At 43.0% G+C, this 25683-nt stretch overlaps 1 protein-coding gene and 1 pseudogene across 2 annotated transcripts; both read left to right on the top strand.

The window, feature by feature from the left end:
* The first annotated feature begins 2807 nt into the window (after positions 1 to 2807).
* LOC148965228 (uncharacterized) lies at positions 2808 to 5076 on the top strand (annotated as a pseudogene).
* A 9364-nt stretch (positions 5077 to 14440) lies between these two features.
* On the top strand, positions 14441 to 16374 carry cdkn1d (cyclin-dependent kinase inhibitor 1D). 2 transcript variants are annotated; one of them, XM_039660248.2, is made up of 3 exons: positions 14441 to 14561; positions 15575 to 16041; positions 16146 to 16374. In XM_039660248.2, the coding sequence occupies exons 2-3, from the start codon at positions 15579 to 15581 to the stop codon at positions 16202 to 16204; spliced, it is 522 nt and encodes a 173-aa protein (XP_039516182.1). In that variant the 5' UTR covers positions 14441 to 14561; positions 15575 to 15578; the 3' UTR covers positions 16205 to 16374. The 2 variants fall into 2 exon arrangements, with proteins under 2 accessions (XP_039516182.1, XP_039516181.1); XM_039660247.2 differs by lacking the exon at positions 14441 to 14561 and adding an exon at positions 14746 to 14885 and having other exon boundaries at positions 16146 to 16370.
* The last annotated feature ends 9309 nt before the right edge of the window (positions 16375 to 25683 follow it).

Below are 25683 nucleotides of genomic sequence, written 5' to 3'. Positions count from 1 at the left end.
TCGGACAATGGCACTAACTTTGTGGGTGCTGAGCGTGAATTGAGGAATTCCATAGAGAATCTGAATCAGAACCTCATCAATGACGTGCTGTTACAAAGGAATGTAAAATGGGTTTTTAACCTCCCTACAGCATCCCATCATGGAGGTGCTTGGGAAAGGCTTATTCGGTCAGTCCGTAAGGTGCTAAACTCTATTCTGAGGACTCAGACTCTGGATGAAGAAGGCTTGGTGACAGTGTTCTGTGAGGCTGAAGCTATTGTTAATAGCCGCCCTTTAACCAAGGCATCAACAGATCCTCAAGACTTGGAGGCTTTGACTCCTAACCGTCTGCTCCTGCTTAAGTCGCAACCGTTGTTGCCACCAGGATTGTTCGAGAAGGAGGATGTCTATAGTCGTCGTCGCTGGAAGCAAGTGCAGTACATGTCGAATTTGTTCTGGAAGCGCTGGGTGAAGGAGTATCTTCCTTGACTTCAGGAGCGCCAGAAGTGGAATGCTGCCAAAAGAAACTTTGTTCCTGGAGATCTTGTGGTGCTGGTGGATGATATGGCACCTCGTAATGCGTGGGTTATAGGAAGAATCGTGGATACTGTTTCAGACGACAATGGGCTGGTGCGAAGCGTACGGATTAAAACTAAGACCAGTTGTCTGACAAGGCCAATAACCAAAGTCTGCCTTCTGCAGGAAGCAGAGGAGCAGTGAAGACCCTTGGATATATCAGACATGAACTTTGACATTATCAGGACTTTTAAAGGAATGACGTTTCAATTTGCATTTCTAACTGGTGTTTGTCTCCCACAAGAGGGTTGTAAAGGTGGTCAATTATTACTATAAAATAATTTGGGGCCGGAATGTAGGAGCCATACACTGGGTTTTGGGCTTTTATTATGTTTTCTCTTTTTCTTGCACTGTTGTGTACATGCACGCGCATGGTGACGTCATCGGTGACTGTGGGCGTTACTGGGGGTGCGATGTCTGTATTAATGTGTGAGTGTGCTCACCTGTGCGCAAGCTTGGGTTTGGATCATGGCTGCAGGGTGATTATGGGGAGAAACTTTCTGTTGACCGTCACCACTGGCCTTACCACTGTTTTCCCATCAATGTGATCATTACTAACATCCTTTATAGATGTCTCTGAGGTACCTTTGCACTGCTTACACCATGCATCGCTCAAGTAAGTGATTGGTTGTTTATTTTTGTGAAATAGCATAATAAAGAGATTGATCAATACATACAAAGGTTCAGCGTAACGCGTCTTCAGTGTGAATCCTTATGTTTCAGCCTGCTGTGGCGTTTTAATTGTTTGTCTGTTTGTTTGGTTTCACTTGAGTAATATACGCCACAATACTCTCCGTTAGATGGGCTCTGACATTCTCTGGAGCAACTGCGCTCGACTGCAGAATCCGACAGGTGCGCCTTGCGCTCGCGAGAGATTTTTGACATACGTCAGCATGACATCAGAGCCAGGCGGAACGCAGTCGGACACATTTCTAACCGGCATGCATCTCACGCTGATCACCGGTGATCGATTCTGCACAGATTTCGCTCATCTCAATCAAGCCTACTTTAACAGGCGCGCACTTAATAGACAGCAAGCAGATCAGTCCACGTTCAGTGAGGAGAATAAAACACTTTGGCAGGTGCGGCACTTGAGTGCGGCTCCGGAGTAGGCTAATTATCCTGAGCGGCCGTCTAGCGTTTCCCCACAAGTGTGAGCTCAAGAGGTTGAATGGGGGGCGTCTCGACCCCCCCTGGCCAGGAGGTATCGCGTGATATCAGCTCTCGCGATGTAACATATTCCTTTGCGGCAACACTGCACAAGTGTTGGAACAAGCTCGAGAAGGATGGAGTTTGTCACACTATCGTCATGGCGGAGCCGGCATATAAGATATAGAAAGCTAGGAAAGCATTGTCGGAGGAACAGAGAAAGAGGAAACAGCAGACTGACCGAGCGAGGAGACAGACACGAGCATAGCCATAATTTGCATGTGATATGTCCCCATTGAAACATCTCGCAGCACGGATGTACGTACCATTACAAACAAATAAAACATCTCCAGGTAACTCAGTAGACTCTCCAGTAGATTCATTTATTTCGTTTGTTAAATAAGAGGCGATCTGAAATGTGTTGTTTTTGAAATCAAGTGACCAAAGTGCTCGTTGCCGCTGCGATCAGTTTCAGTGGATTCAGTGTTCTGTTGTCAGTGTTGTGCAAGTTACTTCCAAACTGTAATAGGGAGAGCGGGGTAAGTTGTCACACTGTTCATAACTCCAACACTAGAGGCTCTATCTCAAAAATCAAATAGCCACTTTGTATGACTTCTTCTTCTATAGTCAACTTCCTGTTCACATGTGGTCAAGATCAATCGAATCTGAGGTTAGCACAATTTTCTTATTTTTCTGCTTAAAAAGTAAAAAATGTGCACTTTACATTTTATGCAATACAACATTGTTAAGTAGGAATGTTAAAAATAATTATTTTGCCAAAAATAGAGGAGACAGTAACGAGTCTTTTGATACTTTAGCTAAAGTGGTATGTTGAGCTAACCTTGAGATTTAGCCAACATTAACACACATGTCAGTTTGGGGCAAGTTGTCTCACTGACTTTGGGGCAAGTCTTCACGTGTGACAACTTGCCCCAGTAGAAATAAACACATAGAACATGCTCAAAAAATGTGATATTGTAGGCTAATTAAATTTATTTGTAATTGCAATAATGTTTTTGGAGGAAGGGAGGAAGGAAGGAAGGAAGGAAGGAAGGAAGGAAGGCAGGCAGGAAGGAAAGGCAGGAATTAAGGAGGAAAGGAAGATGGTTCGAAATTACCAACAAAAGACAGAGCATGGCAGTACACCACCTGATATAATGTTAAAGGCAGTCAGGCAGGTAAAGTTGCAGAACAAATCAATCAGAAGTACAGCGAAGGATTTTGACATAAATTTCCGTACCCTGACTCGGTATTGTCAAAAGATTACCAGAGAAGAAATTGAAAGTCAGACTGCCATGCCAACAACAATGGTTGGTTATACAAAGCCACGGAAGATTTTTTCACCTGATTTGGAAAAGCAGCTTGCTGAGTATATTATTAGGTCAGCTGACATTTATTTCGGTCTGTCTGCAAGTGAGGTCAGAAAGCTTGCCTACCAATTTGCTGTGGCACACCAGCTGAAGTTTGCGCCTTTGTGGGCAGAAAAAGAAATGGCCAGCAAAGAGTGGTTTACAGGCTTCTTAAAGCGGCATACAACGCTGTCACTGAGAAAGCCAGAGGCTACTAGCCTTGCCAGGGCAAGTAGCTTCAACAGAGAGAATGTTAATGCCTTCTTTGACAACTTAGAGAATGTGTTAACCAAATATGAGTTTGGACCAGGAGACATCTGGAATGTTGACGAAACTGGCGTCACCACTGTACATAAACCAGACAAAGTGGTGGCCAGACGTGGATTCAAACAAGTAGGGTCACTGACCTCTGCTGAAAGGGGAACCCTTGTCACACTGGCATGTGCCGTCTCAGCCACAGGGAATAGTATACCTCCATACTTTATTTTCCCCCGTGTCAACTTCCGCGATCATTTCCTGATCAACGGGCCACCTGGCAGCAAAGGAGGGGCAAATTCCTCTGGATGGATGAAAGACACGCACTTTGTTGACTTCCTGAAACATTTCAATGAACATACAAAGTGCTCAAAGGAGAAGCCCTGCTTACTCCTTTTGGACAACCACGAGTCTCATCTGTCCATTGATGGACTCAGTTATGCCAAAGAAAATGGTATAATAATGTTGTCATTCCCACCCCACTGCTCACATCGGCTCCAACCATTAGACAGGTCTGTCTACGGACCACTAAAGAGGCACATCAACAGCGCATGTGATGCCTGGATGAGGAACAACCCCGGGAAGACAATGTCAATTTATGACATTCCTGGGATTGTGGCAATTGCCTATCCCTTCTGCAACCCCCTTGAACATACAGGCTGGCTTTAGGGTGGCTGGTGTTCAACCTTACAACAGACATGCATTTCTGGAAACCGAGTTTGCACCATCCTACGTCACAGATCGCCCTGTTCAGGACCCTGCCCTACCAGGCCCCAGCACCAACTCTGCTCTGCCAGGCCCCAGCACCAACTCTGCTCTGCCAGGCCCCAGCACCAACTGCGCTCTGCCAGGCCCCAGCACCAACTCTGCTCTGCCAGGCCCCAGCACCAACTGCGCTCTGCCAGGCCCCAGCACCAACTCTGCTCTGCCAGGCCCCAGCACCAACTGCGCTCTGCCAGGCCCCAGCACCAACTCTGCTCTGCCAGGCCCCAGCACCAACTGCGCTCTGCCAGACCCCAGCACCAACTCTGCTCTGCCAGGCCCCAGCACCAACTCTGCTCTGCCAGGCCCCAGCACCAACTCTGCTCTGCCAGGCCCCTCTGCTCTGCCAGGCCCCAGCACCAACTCTGCTCTGCCAGGCCCCAGCACCAACTCTGCTCTGCCAGGCCCCAGCACCAACTGCGCTCTGCCAGACCCCAGCACCAACTCTGCTCTGCCAGGCCCCAGCACCGACTCTGCTCTGCCAGGCCCCAGCACCAACTCCGCTCTGCCTGGCAGGCCCAATTATGCTTCTGCTATCACCAGCTCACCCTTACCCAGCAGTGCTATTGTTGACAGCGGGCTACCTACTCCAGAGTACATCCGGCCATATCCAAAAGCTGGCCCCCGAAAACCAGCCAGCAAAGGAAGAAAACGACGCAAATCAGCAATTCTCACTGACATGCCAGTAAAGCTGCAAATAGAAATAGAAAAGAACAAGGCTCAATCTCGCAAGAAGATGTTCCAAAAGAAAGGGAAGCAAGAGCGGGAGCCAAAATCTGGACCTACAAAGAACAAGGCAGCTAAAAGAAGAAAAATCATACAAGAGTCATCATCAGATGATGAAGAGTGGTTCTGTCTCGTCTGTGTGGAGCCATTTTCAAACAGTCGTCCGAAGGAGACCTGGGTAAAATGTGTCAAATGCAACAATTGGGCCCATGATGCTTGCACCTCCGGCCAGGCAATTTATGTGTGCCAGAATTGTGACTCTGGAGATGAGTCTGATTAGTCAGATACAGGAGATCTGTTTTGTTCAGAGATTGTTAAGTTAAGCGAGTTATCTGCAGCATTCCATTCAGTTATCATGGATCTATGTGCAAGCCAGACAACATTTAAGTTTAAAGCTCAAAGTTAAGTGGTCTTGTCACTTAATGTGTTTTGATTGAAATGTGCATTGTTTGGATTAAATAATTGTTTTTCCAGATTCTCCAGGCACAAAAGTTTATATTTCCAGTTCTAGTTTGAAATAAAATAAAATCATAAATAAAAAATAAATAAATATTCACAATAAAGTCGTGTTCATATTTTTCTCATATTCAGATAATCTAGTGTGACAACTTACCCGCCGATGGGGCAATTTGTCTCAAGTGCACACTCTCTATTCTACAGTATACAACTCTATAATGAGATAATATATGAAGATGTTATGAATACATCATATGTGCCCAAGACTTCCTTCTTTCATTTGGTATGACATTTATACCATTGTGATGTATGGTGCTCAGTAAATGTTAGACAGTGTGAAAAGTGTGACAACATACCCCGCTCTCCCCCTACATTAGGTATTACTTGTTACTTGTTATTTAAAAGTAATTCATTACCTTACAATATTACTGTCCCAGAATTGTAATGCGTTACATTACTCATGTATTACTTTTGAGTTACTTTCACCAAAATAACTAAGTAGAACTTAACTTTTGGGCTGTAACGATATGCAATATGAAACCGAAATCGCGATTCGCCACACGATGAGTCGTGACAACGATCAACGAACCTACAGAATCGCGACAAACCTCTTCCAACTCCAGCGTTATTCACCTTACCGTCCAGATCCAATGCTGCCTTATCTTTAAATTAGGCTAGTAGTATTATTTGAAGTTAACATTATAAAATACGTAGACCTACACCACAAAACTAGTTGAGGACAAATTATTTAAAATTGGGGAAGTCCAGCATTATGGACATGACATTTGCAGTCAAAACTTGAAATAAAAATTCTCAGAAAATATATGTATTGAAACGTATATAGGCTACTTCCTTAAAGGACTCCAGACGTTAGACAAATATCAGTCTATGTTTTATTTTTAATATTAGGGAAAAGACACACATTCATGCGTGACAAAAAAATAGGAGGCAAAATATATTTTTTGTAATTCTGTTAATTACACTGCGCAAATCGGATGAGGAAGGGTTGGCTCTCCAGTCTCCAAAGAACTTAAAATATTCATTTTATTTTAGTTTTCGTGTTTGCATTTATGAGGAAAAAACAATGTTACAGACGCGACCGCTCTGAACTGGCACTAAAAGACTGCTTTAAAACTTTCACATAGTCTGTTGCCTTTAAGAAGTAAAAGCAGACAATACACTGTAATACAACTGTAATACAAGCCTCACTGAACATGTAACGAGTAAAATATTACTGAAAATTGATTAGTAATGCCTTACACTACTGCGTTACAGCAAAAAGTAATATGTTACTGTAATGTATCACTTTTGTAATGCGTTACTCCCAACACTGTCTGTTGTGATATTCAAACAGACGCGTGCTCATTGCTCAATCCGTTGCAGGGACTGAGAGACTCATTACGGTGAAATCACAAAACCCAATGCACAAAAAACATGTCCCTGCTTGAAATACAGCCACTAATAAACAATCGGTGTTGATGAGGAAAATAAACTATACTATTAGTAAGGATTAGAACTAGGGCTGGGCGATATGGTCAAAAAATCATATCTCGATATTTTTTGGTCAAATGGCGATATACGATATATATCTCGGTACTTTCTACGTTTTCTATTTAGATAAAGAAAATCTTTATATTAAAAAAAAATATATATATATATATATATATATATAGTATATTCACATTCGGCCCAATGATATCCTACAAACAATGTTGATATTGAAGGATATGGAAACAAATATAATATAGGCTATGCAATATATTATGTGCAAAAAGCTTTTGTTTTTATATTGACTAAAAGCTAAACTAAAAATGAAAATAAAAACAAAAGCACAAACTAATTATATTAGCCTGCATTTGATTACCCCATTATAATCACTTTCACTTTCATTAAAAATATATACTTGTAGGTTTAAAATTCCAGATATGGCACATTTATTTTCTCCAACAACAAATATTTTAGCAATATGTTTATTTTAGTCAGAATTATTGCGTACTACGTAGTACTATTCACGCGCATGCGTGCGCCGGCGCTCGTTCAAGGAAGCATGAATTTTAGCGGAGATTCACTTGCAGAAGCTCGTCCTCCTCTGACATGGACATATTTGTTGTGAAATGGACATATTTGCTTTACTTTCTAACATTTACAGTTGGAGAATATGTGAAATGTAAGTTGAGCACTGAGGAAAGCACCACATCTCAAACGCATTAAACAGCGCAAGTATATCTGTCAGTCAGCAACAGTGTCTGTCAGAGCATTTGACAGGGCGGCAAGCTGCCTTAAACTTGTTAACTATATCAAAGTGATTTTGACGCAATTAATATAAGCTTGTGTCATGTTTAGGACAAATTGTACTACGTAGCCTAGCTACTTTCACTGCAGCAGCTCACACTGCAAGCTCCGCTATTTTTCAGATGTGCTCATATCAAACTACTGTATCGATATAAACGGTATTGCCTCATTCCATATCGTTTCAAAAAATATAACGATACATCGTACATATTCGATATATCGCCCAGCCCTAATTAGAACCCAGAACCTGTGACACACATGGCAAAAGTTCTTCCTCTGGACGATTAAAGTTCATAGGGATATGTATTTAATCACGTGAAAATTCTCACCACTAACAACATATATTAGATCTCATTAAACGACAAATTAAACACAATGTACTATTGTATACACTATAGTGGTATTTACGACAGTAACGTTAAAAACAAGTACTCCACAGTTACTGTAGGGGTACATCGCAAACAGCGATGTTTGACAAAAACAGCATTCTTGCCTGGTGTGGCTTTAAATAGACCTCAACTCCTCCCATATCAGATGTACACATTCATTTAATTAAACACATCCATTCATTCCGATTAAGGGGCGTGCGCATTAGTCCCACTCATTAGGATTGTTCGACTTCATGCTCTGCGCAGACCGATCGGCGGCTGACTTGAAACAGTGCATGCCGGTTAGAAATTTTGTCCGACTTGATGCAGCGCTGACACCACATGACTGTGATGTATGCCATCAAAGTACCGCGAGAGCGATACGAGAGTAGCCGGAGGGGAGGACTCAGCCAGCGCAGCTTCTAAAGTGAGAACCGCGCCCACTACGGTCACAGATTCTGGTGTAACATCGCCATCTAGTGGCGAAGAACCATTTTAATTGTTTCAATATTTCATATTTCTGTATTCGAAATTTGATATTTGATACATTCTCATACAATTATTTATGCAAATTGTAAGTGCTGTGTAAAATGCATTTACCTTCAAGGAACCTAATAATAGGTGTTAGAGCCAGGTAAAAATAAGGTAGCCTAGCCTATAAAATGTAATATGTGCAGGAAAGAATGGGACGGGTGAAGGTTTTTTTGTTATTATAGAGATTCTTTAGATCGATTCTCACAAAAATCATGCTGTTAAGTCAAAGCTATTTAGTAAACCTTGTTTGTTTAAACCTTGTTGTAAAAAGCAAAATCTGCGCAGAACCGATCACCGGTGATCAGCGCGAGGTGCATGCCGGTGTTGTGCCTGCCAAATTTCGACCAGTAGGTTAAGGATTAGTTGTGGGGGAGGGGGGTACCTGTTAGAAATGTGTCCGAGAGCGGTCCGCCTGGCTCTGTATGGTTTAGGAGCGCTGGAGGGGGACAGATCTGAGTCTTTTCCTATAATGCCTGATGAGTTTGGAGAACACCTGACAAGAGATCAGAGACCATTCCATAGAAGTTCATGTTGGTGCTTCTCTTCAGTTCACTCCACTCATCGGGTCAGGGTCTGGGAAGGTCATGGCAGAAGCTTCATTTTGTGCTCAGTTACACATTTTTGCGTTGATTTTGATGTTTGTTTTGGACCGTTGTACTGATGGAAGATCCAACCGCAGCCCATTATAAGAATTCTAGCAGAAGGCGTCAGGTTTTGATTTTTATCTGTTTGTACTTGATAGAATCCATAATACCATTTATCTGAACAAAATGTCCAAGACCTCCAGCAAATAAATAGGCCCACAACATATAAGATCCAGCAGTATATTTAACCGTAGGCATGGGGTACTCTTCATCCCTGTTTGCACCAAACAAATCTGCTGGGTTTGCTGCCAAAAAGCCCTTTTTTCGTTTTATCTGACCATAGAACCCGGTCCCTTTTGAAGATCCAATCGTGTCTGACTACTGAATATGCTGGAGTTTGTTTTTTGAGGAGCGAGGAGGATTTTTCTTGAAACCCTCCCAAATAACATGTGGTTATGTAGGGGTTGTTTGATAATTTTTTTTTAGGTTTTCTGACCCCAAGACTCAACTAATCCCTGCAATTCTCCATCTGGGATCCTTGAAGACCACTCAAACTTTCATTCTCACCGTCCATTAAGGCATTATAGACACACGTCCTCTTCCTGGCAGATTCGTAAAATCTTTAGTTTATTATAACTTCTTAATTATTGCCCAAAATTGTCAAAATGGGGATTTTCAATTATTTAGATATTTTCTTACAGCCACTTTGTATTTTGTGAAGCTCAACAATCTTTTGATGCACATCAGAACTATATTCTCTGGTTTTACACATTGTGATGGATGATTCAGGGAATTTAGCCTTTGTCCTCATTTATAAACTCCTGTGAAACAAGAAGTCATAGCTGGACAATTTCATGTTCCTATAGTCACCCTGGTGTGCTTAAAAAAATAAATATTAATGGGAATGTACTTCAGAGATATTTTTCTCATAAACAATTCTAGGGGTGCCAAATTATGGCCAGTGTGTTTTGGAGAAAAACATTTATTTTATAATGTGATTTACCCCCACTTTCAATTCTTTTAACTTCAATGAAAGGTTAGAATTTTGCCAATTTTTTGAATGAAAGATCAAAAGGATAAACAATGCAGATTTATTTTTTACAGCCAGTTTTGATCATATTTACAGGGGTGCCATCAATTTTGACCATGACTGTGTCACGGGGTGTGGTGGAGTGCAGGCTGAGGAAGACAGACTGAAGAGGCAAAGCTCCAATACAAATGCTTTACTTGAACTCTCAAAAGCAGACGGGTACAGGAAACAGGCAGGGATACACTCTCAACACGAGGTAACATAAACATCGACTGACAAGGACTGAGTAAAACAGAGGGAACTAAATACACAGAAGAATCAAACATAATGAGGTGAAGACAGGTGAAACAGATGAACAGGACGCTGAACGGGAGGCTGATGAGGGAGTGAGTTCAGGTGTGCAGACAAGAGGATCATGGGAAGTGTAGTGCTGGAGACGCAGACAGGATGGTGCAGACGAAGGACTGTGACAGAACTCCCCCCTCCCGGGAGGCGTGACCTCACGCCGCAGAACAGAGGAAGGAGGGGGGACGAACTGGGGCCTGAGCGGGGCGTGGCCAGGGCGGAGCAGGCTGAGGGCGTGGCAAGGGCGGAGCAGGCTGAGGGCGTCCCCAGGGCGGAGCAGGCTGAGGGCGTGGCCAGGGCGGAGCAGGCTGAGGGCGTGGCCAGGGCGGAGCAGGCTGAGGGCGTGGCCAGGGCGGAGCAGGCTGAGGGCGTGGCCAGGGCGGAGCAGGCGGAGGGCGAGACCAGGGCGGAGCAGGCTGAGGGCGAGACCAGGGCGGAGCAGATGGAGGGAGGACCCCTGGTGGAGCCGATGGAACTGGGGCTGACGACACCAGGGGGCCGACTGACAGGGGTGGAGCAGATGGGAGAGGAGACCAGGGTGAAGCTGAGGGACAGACGACATTGGGTGCTGAGGAGGGACCGAGGGACCATGGGGACACCGCAGGCTCTGGTGACTGAAGTGACGACACGGGCACAGAGGGACATGGTGAGGGCAGAGGGAGTGAGGGCCGATGGGTAACTGGAGGGAATGAGGAGTCCGACAGAACCGGGGGGGTGACATGACAGGGCGGAGCCAAGGGAAGGAAGTCCAAAGGTGAAGGGAGGATGACGAGGGAGCGCAGGGAATCCGGAGGGTCGAAGGAGCCTGGCCGAGGTGGTGGACTGAGGGGCCAAGGAGGAGCTGAGGGAGGTAGGAGCCACGGGGGAGCCAATGGGACCGGGGGCCGAGGAAGTGTCCAGATGGAGGAGGTGTGAGGCGAAGGCTGGGGATCCAACGACCCAGCTGGGTCAGGGGAGCTGGCAGACGGAGGGGCTGACGGATGCATGATGGGAGGAGGTGGGAGAGGGAGGCTGGGTGGGATCCTGGTCTCTGGGGCAGGCTGGACGATCTCTGGCGCTGGCTGGACGGTCTCTGGGGCAGGCTGGACGGTCTCTGGCGCTGGCTGGACGGTCTCTGGCGCGGGCTGGACGGTCTCTGGCGCTGGCTGGACGGTCTCTGGCGCTGGCTGGACGGTCTCTGGCGCGGGCTGGACGGTCTCTGGAGCAGGCTGGACGGGGCTGGACGGGACCAGCGAAGAAGAGAGCTCGGGCTCGGAGAGGCTGGACGGAGCCAGCGGAGAGGAGAGCTCGGGCTCTGCGGGGCTGGACGGAACCAGCGGAGAGGAGATGATGGCAGGTGTGGTGATGATGGTGGGTGTGTGTGGTTGAGTGGTGCTGTCATCTTCAGCCTCACCAACGGTGAAGGCTGACCCACTCAACCACAACACATGGTCCAGGTATTCGGCGAAGGTTCCTGGAAACGCTGCTGCTGGGGCTTGCTGGTACAGATGATCGTCCAAACCCAGCCAAAAGACTGACTTTAGGACGTCATCTGACCAACTTACCCCAGCAGAGAGCTCCAGGAACCTGCAGACATACTCCTCAGATGAGCGTCCGTCTTGGAATACGTTGAGGGTGGTGAGAGCCGGGGTTAGGGGAAGCCCCATGCTGTCACTGTCAATGGTCAGTCGATCTGTCACGGGGTGTGGTGGAGTGCAGGCTGAGGAAGACAGACTGAAGAGGCAAAGCTCCAATACAAATGCTTTACTTGAACTCTCAAAAGCAGACGGGTACAGGAAACAGGCAGGGATACACTCTCAACACAAGGTAACATAAACATCGACTGACAAGGACTGAGTAAAACAGAGGGAACTAAATACACAGAAGAATCAAACATAATGAGGTGAAGACAGACAGGTGAAACAGATGAACAGGACGCTGAACGGGAGGCTGATGAGGGAGTGAGTTCAGGTGTGCAGACAAGAGGATCATGGGAAGTGTAGTGCTGGAGACGCAGACAGGATGGTGCAGACGAAGGACTGTGACAGACTGTATGTCTGTCTGTATCAGTATGTCTGTGTATGTATATTAGTTTGTCTGTCTGTCTGTATCAGTATGTCCATCTCTCAATATGTCTGTCTGTATCAGTGGGTCGCCTGTCTGTATCAGTATGGCTGTGGATCAATATGTCTGTCTGTATCACTGTGTGTATTTGTATCAGTATGCCTGTCTGTCTGTATATAAGTAGTCTCTCTGGTAATTAAATTGAAATATAATTGTATTCTTGGTAATGTCTCCAAAATTAATAAAATATTTGAAATTATTGTAAATAATTTGTGTTCAAGTCATTTGTTTCATCAGGCAGATTTAATTAATTCAAGAATAATTAGACATGTATTGATTTAACAGTTCGCCTTTGAATGTCTAATCAGAAGTTTGTGTTATTTTGTGCTAAAGTTTGCATATAGGCCAGGATATTTGTTTTTTGGAGGAAAAACGTGAAAGATTAGTGTGTTCCTAATACAAGTACTGTTTTATTTCAGTAAAGGAAGGCCTGCGAGAAACAACAAACAATAATTAATAAGCAAAAATAATTGGTAACAAAAACCATAGGCCTATATTGAAACTGAGAGCGGGTATAGGCTAACTGTCGTCGAGGTGAAACTGCGTATGTGCGGGGTGAAACTGCTAACTGTGGCTCTTCGGCTCTGCAGACTAAGCAAAAATAATTGATAACAATAACCATTAGATCGTTTTAATACTGAACAATATGCGCGGGTAAAACTCCTATGGTAAAACTGCTATATTGAAACTGCGCATGCGCTGGGTAAAACTGCTGGTGTAAAACCCCTGTGTAAAACTGCTGGGTTTTTTTTGTTTTTGTTTTTTGTTTTTGTTTTAGGAGGATCGTTTGTCGAATGTCGATCTTTTTTTTATTGAACTTTTTCTTTTTACAATACGAGATCATGAAATAAATAACATAAAAGCTTCACATAAAGACCTCGTACGTTTTGCTGTACTGTTTTTCAACCCAAGAAGTAACTCACAGTAATTTTTCATTTCTATCTGAAATTTAAAAAAAAAAATCGGTTTCCCTTTAGCCCATTTTTGTTTGTGTATATGATATTTCCCCATAATCAAACAGGTTAACAACAAAGACACATCTGGTCGTAAACTTGTCTATTAAAATAAAAAAAGACCTTTTTCAGGAAATAAAAATTTCATACCTAACCATTTACAAAGAAAACATTCCATATCCACCCAAACATTTTGCTATAAAGAACAGAACATTAGTTTTGAAATGTTTGGAAATGTTTGATGGGGTGCCATCTCTGTAAAGTTGTACATTTGTAGACAATTTTAATGAGACATTTGTGTAATTAAACAATAAAATTAATAATAGTGTCTGATAGACAAGTTTAGACAATCTAAATAAAGCATACATTCAATAGGGTTTGCCATCTTTTTAAATTATTTGACATTTTTCATTAGACATTTGTGTAATTAAATAGTAGTTATAGTGTCTGATAGTGGACAAGCCATCCATAAATCAAGCGAAACCTTGCAAATTAGCCCTCCAAATTGATAAAGCACAATGTAGCTTGTTATTTTGATGATATGATACATTATTGCATTTAATGTATTATATTTTTAATAATACATTTGCAATGGCAAATTGCCTTCTGTTTATTTGGTAACGATAACAATTTAAAATGTATTTGACAGAACAGGAGGTGTCAGTCATTCATGTTATGTTTTCTATCCTCTCGTGCACGCGTGTGCTCGTGAAGTAGTGTAGTGTAGTAATTTGATAAAGGCAGTTTTTATGCATGTTTTTGTTTGTGCATGTTTTATGTTGCATTACACAGTTTTGACCAGCACAGGTTTTGCAATTATTTTGCAAGCCATTTGGTTAAATCGATTCAATGCATATAGGTTTCTCCCAGCATAGCTTCATATCTTGATTCATGTCTTCGTCGTTGCAGAAGAAAATCAAAAATGAAGTGTGTGGCTCCTCCTCGTCACGTTGCAGATCAACGTGACTTGAGTTCCTGGCCGCGAGCCTGAACGTGACAAGAGAAAAACACTGAATGTGGGTCAAGCGCGCGCAGGGGTTGTGGTGGCGATTTGACCTACTTTCCACATGTGTATGACGATACGATAAGACGTGGAAAAGGTAAGTCAATTTTCAAATATATTTTGACTATTTTGTGTTGGTAGCCATGCATTAAGTAGATAATTTTCTTGTTTTTGACTTGGAGTTACATAATTGTTCTTATTAAATGCAATGAAATGTTGTGCGTGTCACGTGACTGTGGGCAGTTCTCCCATCATAACAAACAACTTACTAGCAGTCAGATGAGCTTGAGAGCTTCGCTTCCTCTGTCGTGTTTGTAGCTCAGGTCGTTAGTTTATGGCATTGATCAGAGTCAATTGCATTGTGCATTAGTAACGGTAGCTGTGGATCTCCCTCATCCAGAGCTCTGCTTTTACTCGAATGGTGAGTTTGTAGCCTATATGTGTATATATATATATAATTTTTTTTTTGACATTGACACATCTTGGGGGATTTTAAATGCCGTTCTTCTGTTTAATTGGTAACGATATTTTTTTAACAATTTAATGTATTTGGCAAGAGTGACGGAACAGGAGGTGTCAGTCATTCCTGTTGTGTTTTCTATCCTCTCGTGCGCGCGTGCTCGTGAAGTGTAGTAGTGTAGTGTAGTAGGCGTGCCGCGCCTACTTTTTCGATGTAAACAATTCTCACTCACGATCGAACAGAGTAAATTTAATTAAAATGACTGTTTCTTGAAATATTCTTGAAACACACTGTAAAAATGGAGCGTCAGTATAAAATTGGTATGTATATGTTGGTATGTATATATTTTAAAAGTCTCTACACCAAGGCAAAGCCATTCAAAAAAGTAAAAAATAAATGAACCCCCCACATTAATCATCTAAGTTGATTTGACAAAAGACAAAAAGTTGTAATAAATCATGAAGAACTTGGTATTGTAAAAAAATATTTATGTTTGACTGTTTTATTTATCATTTACACAGATTGCAATCAACAAAATGCCAATTGGATTCAAATACATTGAGCAAAAATGATGTAAAAAAAAAAAGTGTTGTGCTAGACTCTAATGCCTATACTTTTGGGCATTTCTCTCCTTTGTCCATGTTTGACAGGAACATGTCCCTGACTCCAGCTGCATGTGATTTTGGGCTGCTGGACAGGCAGAAGGAGGACATAAAACCTCTGGCAGCAGTAATTCGGCGTAACCTCTTTGGCCCTGTGGACCACCAGCAGTTGCAGCAGGACTTCCAGAGGCTCTTCTGCATGAGCGTGGAGAATGCCAAACAGCGCTGGAACTTTGACTTTCAGAGGGACCAGCCTGTCCCCGGCTGTGTCGAGTGGGAAGAGCTGCGGTGCCAGGACGTCCCAGCATTCTACCATAGCTGTGTGGTTAGGCCCGGTATGGCAAAGCAAATGGCGGAAGCAGCTGTTGGAGATGGATCCTGCGCTTGTTCTTCTCCAGCAAAGGCCACAGAGAAATATCTGGAGCTTTGGACCAGAGGAACTTTGAGGGGAACCAAGCCAGAGAAGAGAAAGGCTGCGCTGCTGGGGGTCAAACACAGACAAGCAAACATCACAGGTATACAGTCGCACACTTTATATTCTCAATTTCATTAGGTTAAAGCCAGACTGATGAAAAAATGAATAATGTTTAAAGATGAATAAAGCCTTTCTCTCTTTCAGACTTTTTCAGAGTGTCTAAACGAAGATTTCTTCATCACAAAGCTTCACCAGGACAGTAAATTTTACTTGGACTTTTTTGTATAAATGTACATACAATATTTGCTCATGTAGCTCTTCTAACTGACCAGCAAATAAGGCTTAATAGGCTATGTATATATAATATATATATTATATGTATGCTGTACCTATTAAAAATCTTAACCTCTTGTACTTTTTAAAATTTTATTGTTTCAACTGTTTGACTATTTTAAATTAGATCCAAATTCAGATCTATAGTACCTAAGTAATAATACTTAGAAGCAATTGAATTCCAATCATTGAATAAGCATTCTCTCAGTATAAAAGTATAAAAATGTTCCAATGCTGTGTTACACAGTCTAATTTGAAAATGTAGGATAGTGCATTTTTCGTTTTTTTTTTTTTTTTGTGCACTGAATATACATACATACATACATTTATTTGTATATAATATTTTATATACATTAAAATTATATATACTGTATACAGTATATACAAGTACTGTGAACATTTACAAAAATGCACTACAAACGTTTGGTTTTTTGCATTTCTCAGATTCAAAATGCATTGATCCTTTTTAGTGGCACCAGTGCCGGCTTACTCTTATTCTGTCCCAAGTTTCTTATTTATATTCCTCTTTTTATATATTACAAAAAAAGGTATGTTTAACCTGAGCCATTCATGTTTTTCTTGAAGCATATACATTTTGGTATAAAATAAAAGTGACTATTATTACAGTTGCTAGCAAACACAAGGTATGCTTTAATATCTTTGAAGTTAATTAAAAGGAGATTTTGTAAATGTTTTTAAATGGATATTGCCCTGAGGAGTGTCTGACCACGTTTCCTATGATTGTGCTTGAGGCTCCATCTTGCCAAATTGGGGGGAAATTTTATATGTTGAAAAGTTTGAATCTGTAGTATTAGCAAAAATTGCAAGGACCTTTTCCATTAATCATTTATACCATACTTTTTACAATACTGTATTTTTGTCCTGTGCATGTGTGATTTACTCAAAAATATGCGTTATTTGTTCAATTAGCTATTTGTTTGAAATTATTTGGTATTAAAGAGGCAGCTGATGCCCAAAGTAATTGCTTACAATAAATAGAAAGCCTTAAAACCCTTTGAACTGCTGTCAGGAAGATCAAAATTAAGCCACTAAAACAAAACCACATGCCGAAATATTAAACTGCAATTTAAACAGAATCTGTAAAGGAGAATTCCAGTTTCAGTTTTTTAAAGACAGTTTGTTCAGGCAAATAAACATGTTAAACATTTCTGATACATTCACTGACATCCACTTAAAGCAGTGCATAAAATAAAATAAGAAAATAATGCAGTAATAGAAAATATTAGTACTCTACCTCATGAAATGACAATGACCTTCATTTTATACACACACATGTAAGAAAACAAATATGTAAAATGAAACAATTTTGTTGTTTTTTGTTGTTGTTTTTTTCGCTCAGAAGTATAAAAAATGACAAGGAATTATCTCGAACTTCATTTCAGGTTTACAGGACGTTGTGTGTACTTTTATTGTTCAACTTTTTGAGAAAACTCACGTTCACTTAACTCTGTCATTCTGTGTTTTCAAGTGCCTCTTGATATCACCAATGAACTATTGTATTTTGCACTATGTGGTCATAAGATGTGATGCCAGCTGACTCACCCCACTTCTTTTGTTACAGATCTGTCAACAGTGTTAGGTATTCAGTGCATGATACCTCTTGTATTCACAGTGTATGATTGTATCCATGTATATGATTGAATGTTACTTATGGTAAAACATGTTAATACTAGCTGATTTGGATGTACGAGTTTGTATAGTATGTAAAAATCACTGATAAAATGTTTGTTAATAATATTTTTGGAAGTATGTCTTTATTTGATTGTAATAAAAAACACTGTGTATCTCAGAATACAAATGAACATAATACAGATTTTCAGAACACTTTGGTACTTTTACAAGTGCTATGTTTTCACTGATCACAACTCCAAACTAATCACTTAATTCAAAACCAGTTAATTCAAAACCATTTTGCATGTCTTCTTAAGGTCTACATATTTTTGTTGACATAGGCCTATACTTATTTTACAATAAGTTTAATAAACTAAACACAACAGACTTGTCTTTGAATTGAATTGAATTTGTCTTTAATTCCAGACCAGTTTCAAATGTAGCCAAGGTTTTAGAACAACTGGGTTTTAAACAATTACAAACTTATACTACATTGAAATCAATAGTTTGAGAGTTAACTCTTCTATCAGGATTTAAGCCATGCCACATAGAGAGTATTGGGCTGTTAAATTTATTTTCAATCATTGAACAATGCTCCTTGTCCTTGCTCCGTTATTTTTTTCGCTTAATTTGTTACCTGTGGGGGCTGTCTTCCGAAAATACGTAGCATTTCATTACTAGCGGATGATACTCAGATTTATGTGCCAGTGAGACAGTCAAAAACAATTTAAATTGCTGAAATTCAAGCTGAACTATACAAAACCAAGCTAATTGTGTTCAACCCTGGCAGTGATGGTGAGTCAATCTTTAAAATCAACCCCCTCTTAAATTAAAAATGGAGTTAAAAGTTTTGAGAACCAGTTTTTTTTCCTTTTTTTATGAAGCAAGCAATACAAATACAAATAAATACATAAAGAAACGCAACATTGAAAAAAACAAATATAGCGTAAACCAATATAAATGTATAAAATATAAATATATAAAAGCCAATATAAAAGCAAGTATCGGACAAACAAACTAGTTGATGACAAACAAGATTGCATAATACAAGAGAAAACAAATGAGCCAACAAATAAACAAAAGCAAAAAACATAAACACACACACATATATATATATATATACACATATACATACACACATACATACACACACACATACAGTACTGTACATATACACACATACATACATACATACATACATACATACCTATACATACATGCATACACACACCAAAATATATATATATATAATTAAAAAAGGAAAAATAAATAAACAAAATAGAAAATAAGATGCATATACAGAGTAAAAGGAATATTTTAGATGGATAGATGAAAGGAAAAAAAACAAAGGAAAAATGAAAAAAAATATAGAAATTAAAAAGTTAAAATGGCTATTGCATGTTTAATTGATTTCCTGCTGTTTATGCACATTCCAGAGGAATGTGAACATGCACCTTTCACTCCTAGATGTCTTTTAACACCAACGCACATTGGCTGGACCTGCCGTACCTCACGGAGAACTAGTTTTCTTTTTGCTAAGATTAAAACATTTTTATCAGTTTTAGATTTTGAGAAAACAATTACAACTTTGGTCTTCACACAATCTGTCCAACAATATGCACTCACCTAAAGGATTATTAGGAACACCTGTTCAATTTCTCATTAATGAAATTATCTAATCAACCAATCATATAACAGTTGCTTCAATGCATTTACAGGTGTGGTCCTGGTCAAGAAAACTCCTGAACTCCAAACTGAATATCAGAATGGGAAAGGAAGGTGATTTAAGCAATTTTGAACGTGGCATGGTTGTTGGTGCCAGACAGGCTGGCTGAGTATTTCACAATCTGCTCAGTTACTGGGATTTTACAAAGAATGGTGCGAGTCCTGTGGGCGAAAATGCCTTGTTGATGCTAGAGGTCAGAGCATCCCGACTGATTCAACTGGGTCGACTGATTCAAGTTGATAGAAGAGCAACTTTGACTAAAATAACCACACATTACAACCGAGGTTTGCAGCAAAGCATTTGTGAACACAACACGCACCGCCTTAAGGTGGACGGGCTACAACAGCAGAAGACCCCATCGGGTACCACTCATCTCTACTACAAATAGGAAAAAGAGGCTACAATTTGCAAGAGCTCACCAAAATTGAACAGTTGAAGACTGTAAAAATGTTGCCTGGTCTGATGAGTCTCGATTTCTGTTGAGACATTCAGATGGTAGAGTCAGAATTTGGCGTAAACAGAATGGGAACATGGATCCATCATGCCTTGTTACCACTGTGCAGGCTGGTGGTGGTGGTGTAATGGTGTGGGGGATGTTTTCTTGGCACACTTTAGGGCCCTCAGTGCCAGTTGGGCATCGTTTAAATGCCGCAGCCTAGCTGAGCATTGTTTCTGACCATGTCCATCCCTTTATGACCACCATGTACCCATCCTCTGATGGTTACTTCCAGGATAATGCACCATGTCACAAAGCTCGAATCATTTCAAATTGGTTTCTTGAACATGACAATGAGTTCATTGTACTAAAATGGCCCCCACAGTCACCAGATCTCAACCCAATAGAGCATCTTTGGGATGTGGTGGAATGGGAGCTGGATGTGCATCCATCTCCATCAACTGCAAGATGCTATCCTATCAATATGGGCCAACATTTCTAAAGAATGCTTTCAGCACCTTGTTGAATCAATGCCACATAAAATTAAGGCAGTTCTAAAGGTGAAAGAGGGTCAAACACTGTATGGTGTATGGTGTTCCTAATAATCCTTTAGGTGAGTGTATTTACTAATATATACTCCCCCCAGATCCTTGAGATCTTCAACCATCTGACATTCATGTGTTAGTAGGACTAAATACAAACATAAAGGAGACAGAGCTTGCTCACGAGTGGGTCCAAAACTTTGGAATGATCTTCCCTTTTCTATTAGATCAGATCCAAATCACTAGCTACTTTCAAACTTAGGTAAAAATCACAACTGTTAACCGCTGTGAAGTGGTGACTGTGTCTGTTTTATGTAGTTCTGTGTAATTTATGTGTATTAATGTTGTTTTTTGACTGTGAAGCACTTTGGGCAACTCGTGTTGCACTAAATTGTGCTATATAAGAATAAAAATGAATGAATATAATGAATTGTTGACCTTGCTCTGGCAGAGCGGGTTACGCTCTTGATGGAGTCGTAACTCCATCAAGAGTTACGACTAGTAACTCTTGATGGCTGCTCTGTCAAATTAGGAACCTGGGTTTGATAGCAATTTGTCATAAAACCACATTTTTTCATCTTAAAAATATTTCTAATTTATGACATATGGTCAACTCTATACACGATGTGATTTGCCTGACCAGAGTTTGGTTTTTCCGCTTCGAAAGCCAACGGAGAGTTGCTAGACCACACTTTGCTGCAAAATAATTTTTGCTGCCGCTAGGGTGTGTCTAGATTTCTAGGCTACATGTGCAGGTACAATTTGCTCTGAGTGTTCAATTTCCAGATGTCTTCTGTTCTGGGCCAGCTGCCTTGACATAAATGACAGCAACTGTACTGTGCAACAAGTGAGAGCAAGAAACACAAGGCCAAGCGAACAAGATGGCAGCACTGTGTTTGTCTTGTCTGATCTGCTGATCTGCAGTCTTCTCCTGTATGTTTAAATGTTGTGTGTTTTATCTCAAGAAGGCATTTTAAAATTATTAAACAGTTTGACTTTCTGGCTGTCGACCTGGAGTATGGAAAAGATTGTCATTTATGTATAGTTGGCTGCTGCAAATGCAAATAACAAATAAACCCCATAAATACACCTATACAGTGGTTTTTACTGATGATGTTAGTGATCATTGTACTGTAGTTGCTATAAGGAATTGTAAAATTCCCAAAGTAAAACCTAGAATTATTTTAAAAAGGAGCTTTAAATTGTTTGATACTTAAGGTTTTCTGCATGAGTTGTTTGCATCTGACTGGGGTAGATTGTTTTTAATACCTGATGTAACCACTGTATGGCAGTCTTTTCACACTTTATTTTTGAAGACAGGTGAACAAGCATGCACCTGTTAGGATATTCAGAGAAAAAAGCGTGATAATCCATGGTTCTCAAATGAATTATCTGAACTCCTTCATGAAAGAAACTTGGCTTGGGCCACAGCGAGGAAATCGGATACAGACAGAGATTAGCATTTATGAGAATAATGAGGAACAAATGTACAGCTTTTATACGCAGACCGAAACCTGAATATTATCTAAATGAAACCTCACAAAATCTAAATAATCTAATTAAATTTTGGAAAACCATCAAATCACTTTCTCCTTCCTTGTTATCTAATGATTTTCCTGATCAATTTTTTGTAAAAGTTTACTAACAGGACGGATATGGTAAATAGCTTTACAGTTTGTTTGTTTTTTCAATTGTTTACAGGCAATTTTGAAAACCGGGTTCTTTTTTTCAAAATATAATGACAATTTAAAACACCACACAAAATTTGCATAATTCCTAGATTGTTTGCAAATTGACACACTTCTGTCAAAACATACACACACTTCAGTCAAAAGATATACACATATTTGTGAAAATGCTATTAGTTCCCTTTCGTAGTCACTTCGAGTTACGTCAGAAGTGACGGAGATTGGGGATTTCGCATAGAAAGCCAATCCTCTTCGAGTATTTAATCACGAGCCAATGGCATACAATGCCTTGGGGCTGCGGAAATTTGCATAGCGCACTCCGCCCTACTCCGTGAGTATAAAAGGAGGAAGTGAACGCAACCGCAGTATGTTTTCGCTTCGGAGCCGAGAGACTTCTTCACTCCTAAGCCATTGTCACTGACAAAACTCTTCGAGACGAGCTCCTCTTCAGTGTTGGTGTGACGGCGATACCCAGCGAGATTCTGCATTGCCTGCGATCTGAGCAGTGGTCTGCCAGACTGTGCGCTTCTCCCTGGACGCCTCGGCGCTGAAAGAGTGAATTTCCTCCTCTCTATGTGAAAGAGCTGCACGCGGCACGTCTTTTTAAAGACGACTCGCCCGTGTTTTTCTGGGTGCGATCCTTTCATGTCATTTTCTGATGGTCGCGATCGCTGCTCTGTGTGCCTGGGCTTCAAGCATGCAGTAGCAGCGTTCGTGGATGACTCATGTTCCTTTTGAATGGGAACATGGGCATCTCTACACTGTGATCAAGACTCAATGAGCTGATAAAGTGAGAGTCCCCGTGTCCGTTACTCGTTCTGCTTCTTAAAATAGAAGCTCTTCGACTCGCGGATAGGGTGATATGACGGTGAATGTGTGGCACAACCCCCGACGCTAGTTCCTCGGGCCACACCCACCGCTCCAGTGTTAGAGCCAGTGAGCGCTGTATCGCTTCAGACGCCTGCCTCTCTGAGGTACCGTCTGTTTCGTTCAGGGCTCCAGAGAATGATGCGATGACGATCGCAGCATCACAAGGCAGGCTTGACTCCGCGGGAAGTGAGGATACGGCCGCGTTGTCTCCCTCGGGAGAATCAACGTCGCCGTGTCTGATCCTGCGATGACGGCCATGCTATCTCGGGCCTCCGTGAGCATCGGGTAGGGGTGGAACTCCGCCCTGTCCCGATCTCTCGCGGCTGGATAATTGGTTTTTGGGTAACGCTGCCGCCTTATGGCCACGGCCAACCCCAATTTCCTTTTTTCCCCGAGTTGCATGCGGAACTGACACGCACTTTGAAAAAAAAAGGCCCATGAGAGCGTGCTTCAGTTTCCCCGCCTTTCCTCCCCTCGGCGACGCGGTTGCCTGTGGGTACACTGGGACTCCCCCGGTGGAGCGCTCTGTTGTGATGCAGCTGCGTCCGCAGGGCGTTTCTCCCGCGGTGCTCCCAGATGCCCATCCAAAGCCTATAGGTTCTCGCCGTCTATGGCGGCGCGATCCTGTAGAGCGGCGGGACAGGCGGCCCCCGCCCTGCATATGATGAGCACCTGCTAGCTGCTCAGGATTGTGCACGAGGAGGGGACGGACCAAGCGGGCTGCGAGCCTGCCGCCGACCTCGCTCTTAAACGGGTGACGGAAGCAGCTGCTCGCTCCCTTGGTCAGGTGATGCCCACTACTGTGGTCCAGGAGTATCATCTAAGGAAAGCATCATCGTTTCAGCAGTGCGGTCCAGGACTTCGCCCAGCAGTTCTCGACCGCCTAGGAGCAGACGATGGCGGGTTTACACTTCTGCCCCGACGGCCAGCTGCTGCCTCACCCAGCCGTCGGCTCAGACGCTTCCGCCTGCTCGCCGCCAAGGACGCCTCCCTGCGGCTCCCTTCCCTCCCACGCGGCCCCAGCAGCAGCCTTCAGCCGGTTCGCGTCGTGGAGGAGGCCACAGGTAAGTGTCATAGCCCCTTCAGGCCGCGTGCCCCGCTAACGCCAGGCGAAGCGATGTTCCTGGGACGGGCTGCTCAGTGATAGTGTCATGTTTTTCTCAGGAGGCGGTAGCAGGGCCCCTCCTTCCCCCGGTGCAGGGCCGGTAGAGATTCTCTTGTTCTAGCTAGCTCCTCGCTGCTCACCCAAGAGTGAGCAACGCCTTGAGCTGGTTAAAGAAAAACTGACACTATCATTGAGCACACAGACTGGAATGAGCGCACGACGTCCCAGCGCGTCGCCCGGCTCATTCCTCTCTGTCTCTGAGGGTGCGGAGGGGAGCAGGTGTCGTCCCTCGACTACACCACTTCCCTCTCCCTCTATCGCCAGACCCCCGGCAGAACAGACCCCCGTGGAACGCTGGCCCTTCCCTGGTCTCTTGTCGGGGAACGAGGCTCGACTGTGCATCCGCACAGGGTAACTCCTGTGTGCATGCCGGTCTCCCTGTACCGCTGCCCCTCCGGGGGGACGTCTGTGGTTCGCATGACTCCGCTGGTTGAGTTCCTGGGAGCCTGGCTAGAGCTCCTCAACCTGTCCTGCTGCGTCATCAGAACGATCAGATTCGGCTACGCGACTCAGTTCGCGAGGTCTCCTCCCCGTTCAGGGGAGTTCGCTCCACGGTGGTCGGTGGCTATGCCCCGGTCATGAGAGCGGAGATTGCGACCCTACTGGCGAAGGGTGCAATCGAGACGGCCCTCCAGCCGAGGTGAGGTCCGGGGTTACAGCCCATACTTCACTGTCCCCAAGAGACCGGTGGGTTACGACCGGTCCTGAATCCGCGCATTTTGAGCTCAAATTCTCATAGCCAAACGCATTTTCGAATGCGTCCGGCCGCAGGATTGGTTTGCAGCGATTGACCTGAAGGACGCGTACTCCTGTCTCCATTTTGCTTCGACACAGACCGTTCTCAGTTTACCTCGAGGCCAGGCATCAGTACACGATTCTCCCTTTCGGGGTAGCTCTGTCGCCTCGCGTCTTCACGAAGATCGTCGAGGCAGCCCTTGTTCCCCTTCGCAAACACGGGGTTCGCATCCTGAATTATCTCGACGATTGGCTGATACTGGCACACTCTCGAGAACAGCTTTGCGGACACAGAGACCTGGTGCTCCGGCACCTAGCCCGTCTGGGCCTTCGGGCCAACCGGGAAAAGAGCAAACTTTGCCCCGTGCAGAGGATCTCTTTTCTCGGCATGGAGATAGACTCGGTCGCCATGTCAGCGCAGCTCACGAACGAGCGTGCACACTCACTGCTGACTTGTCTTCGTCAGTTCGAAGGCAAGAATGTGGTTCCACTGAAACTCTTTTCAGAGGCTCCTGGGGCATATGGCATCCGCAGCCGCGGCAATGCCGTTCGGTTTGCGTCATATGAGACCACTTCAGCTGTGGCTTCGCGATCGAGTCCCGAGGTGGGCATGGC

Source organism: Pimephales promelas, chromosome 24 (assembly GCF_988280905.1).
Source record: "Pimephales promelas chromosome 24, fPimPro1.hap1.1, whole genome shotgun sequence".
Taxonomy (NCBI): Eukaryota; Metazoa; Chordata; class Actinopteri; order Cypriniformes; family Leuciscidae; genus Pimephales; species Pimephales promelas.
Note: the sequence above shows the minus strand (reverse complement) of the source record. Positions and strands in the feature narration are given on the sequence as shown.

Excerpts from the sequence above, each read along its gene's own strand:
- cdkn1d (XM_039660248.2), top strand. The coding sequence starts at position 15,579 with ATGTCCCTGACTCCAGCTGCATGTGATTTTGGGCTGCTGGACAGGCAG. Across the intron at positions 16,042-16,145 it reads CAGACAAGCAAACATCACAG|ACTTTTTCAGAGTGTCTAAA; the intron begins GTATACAGTCGC and ends TCTCTCTTTCAG.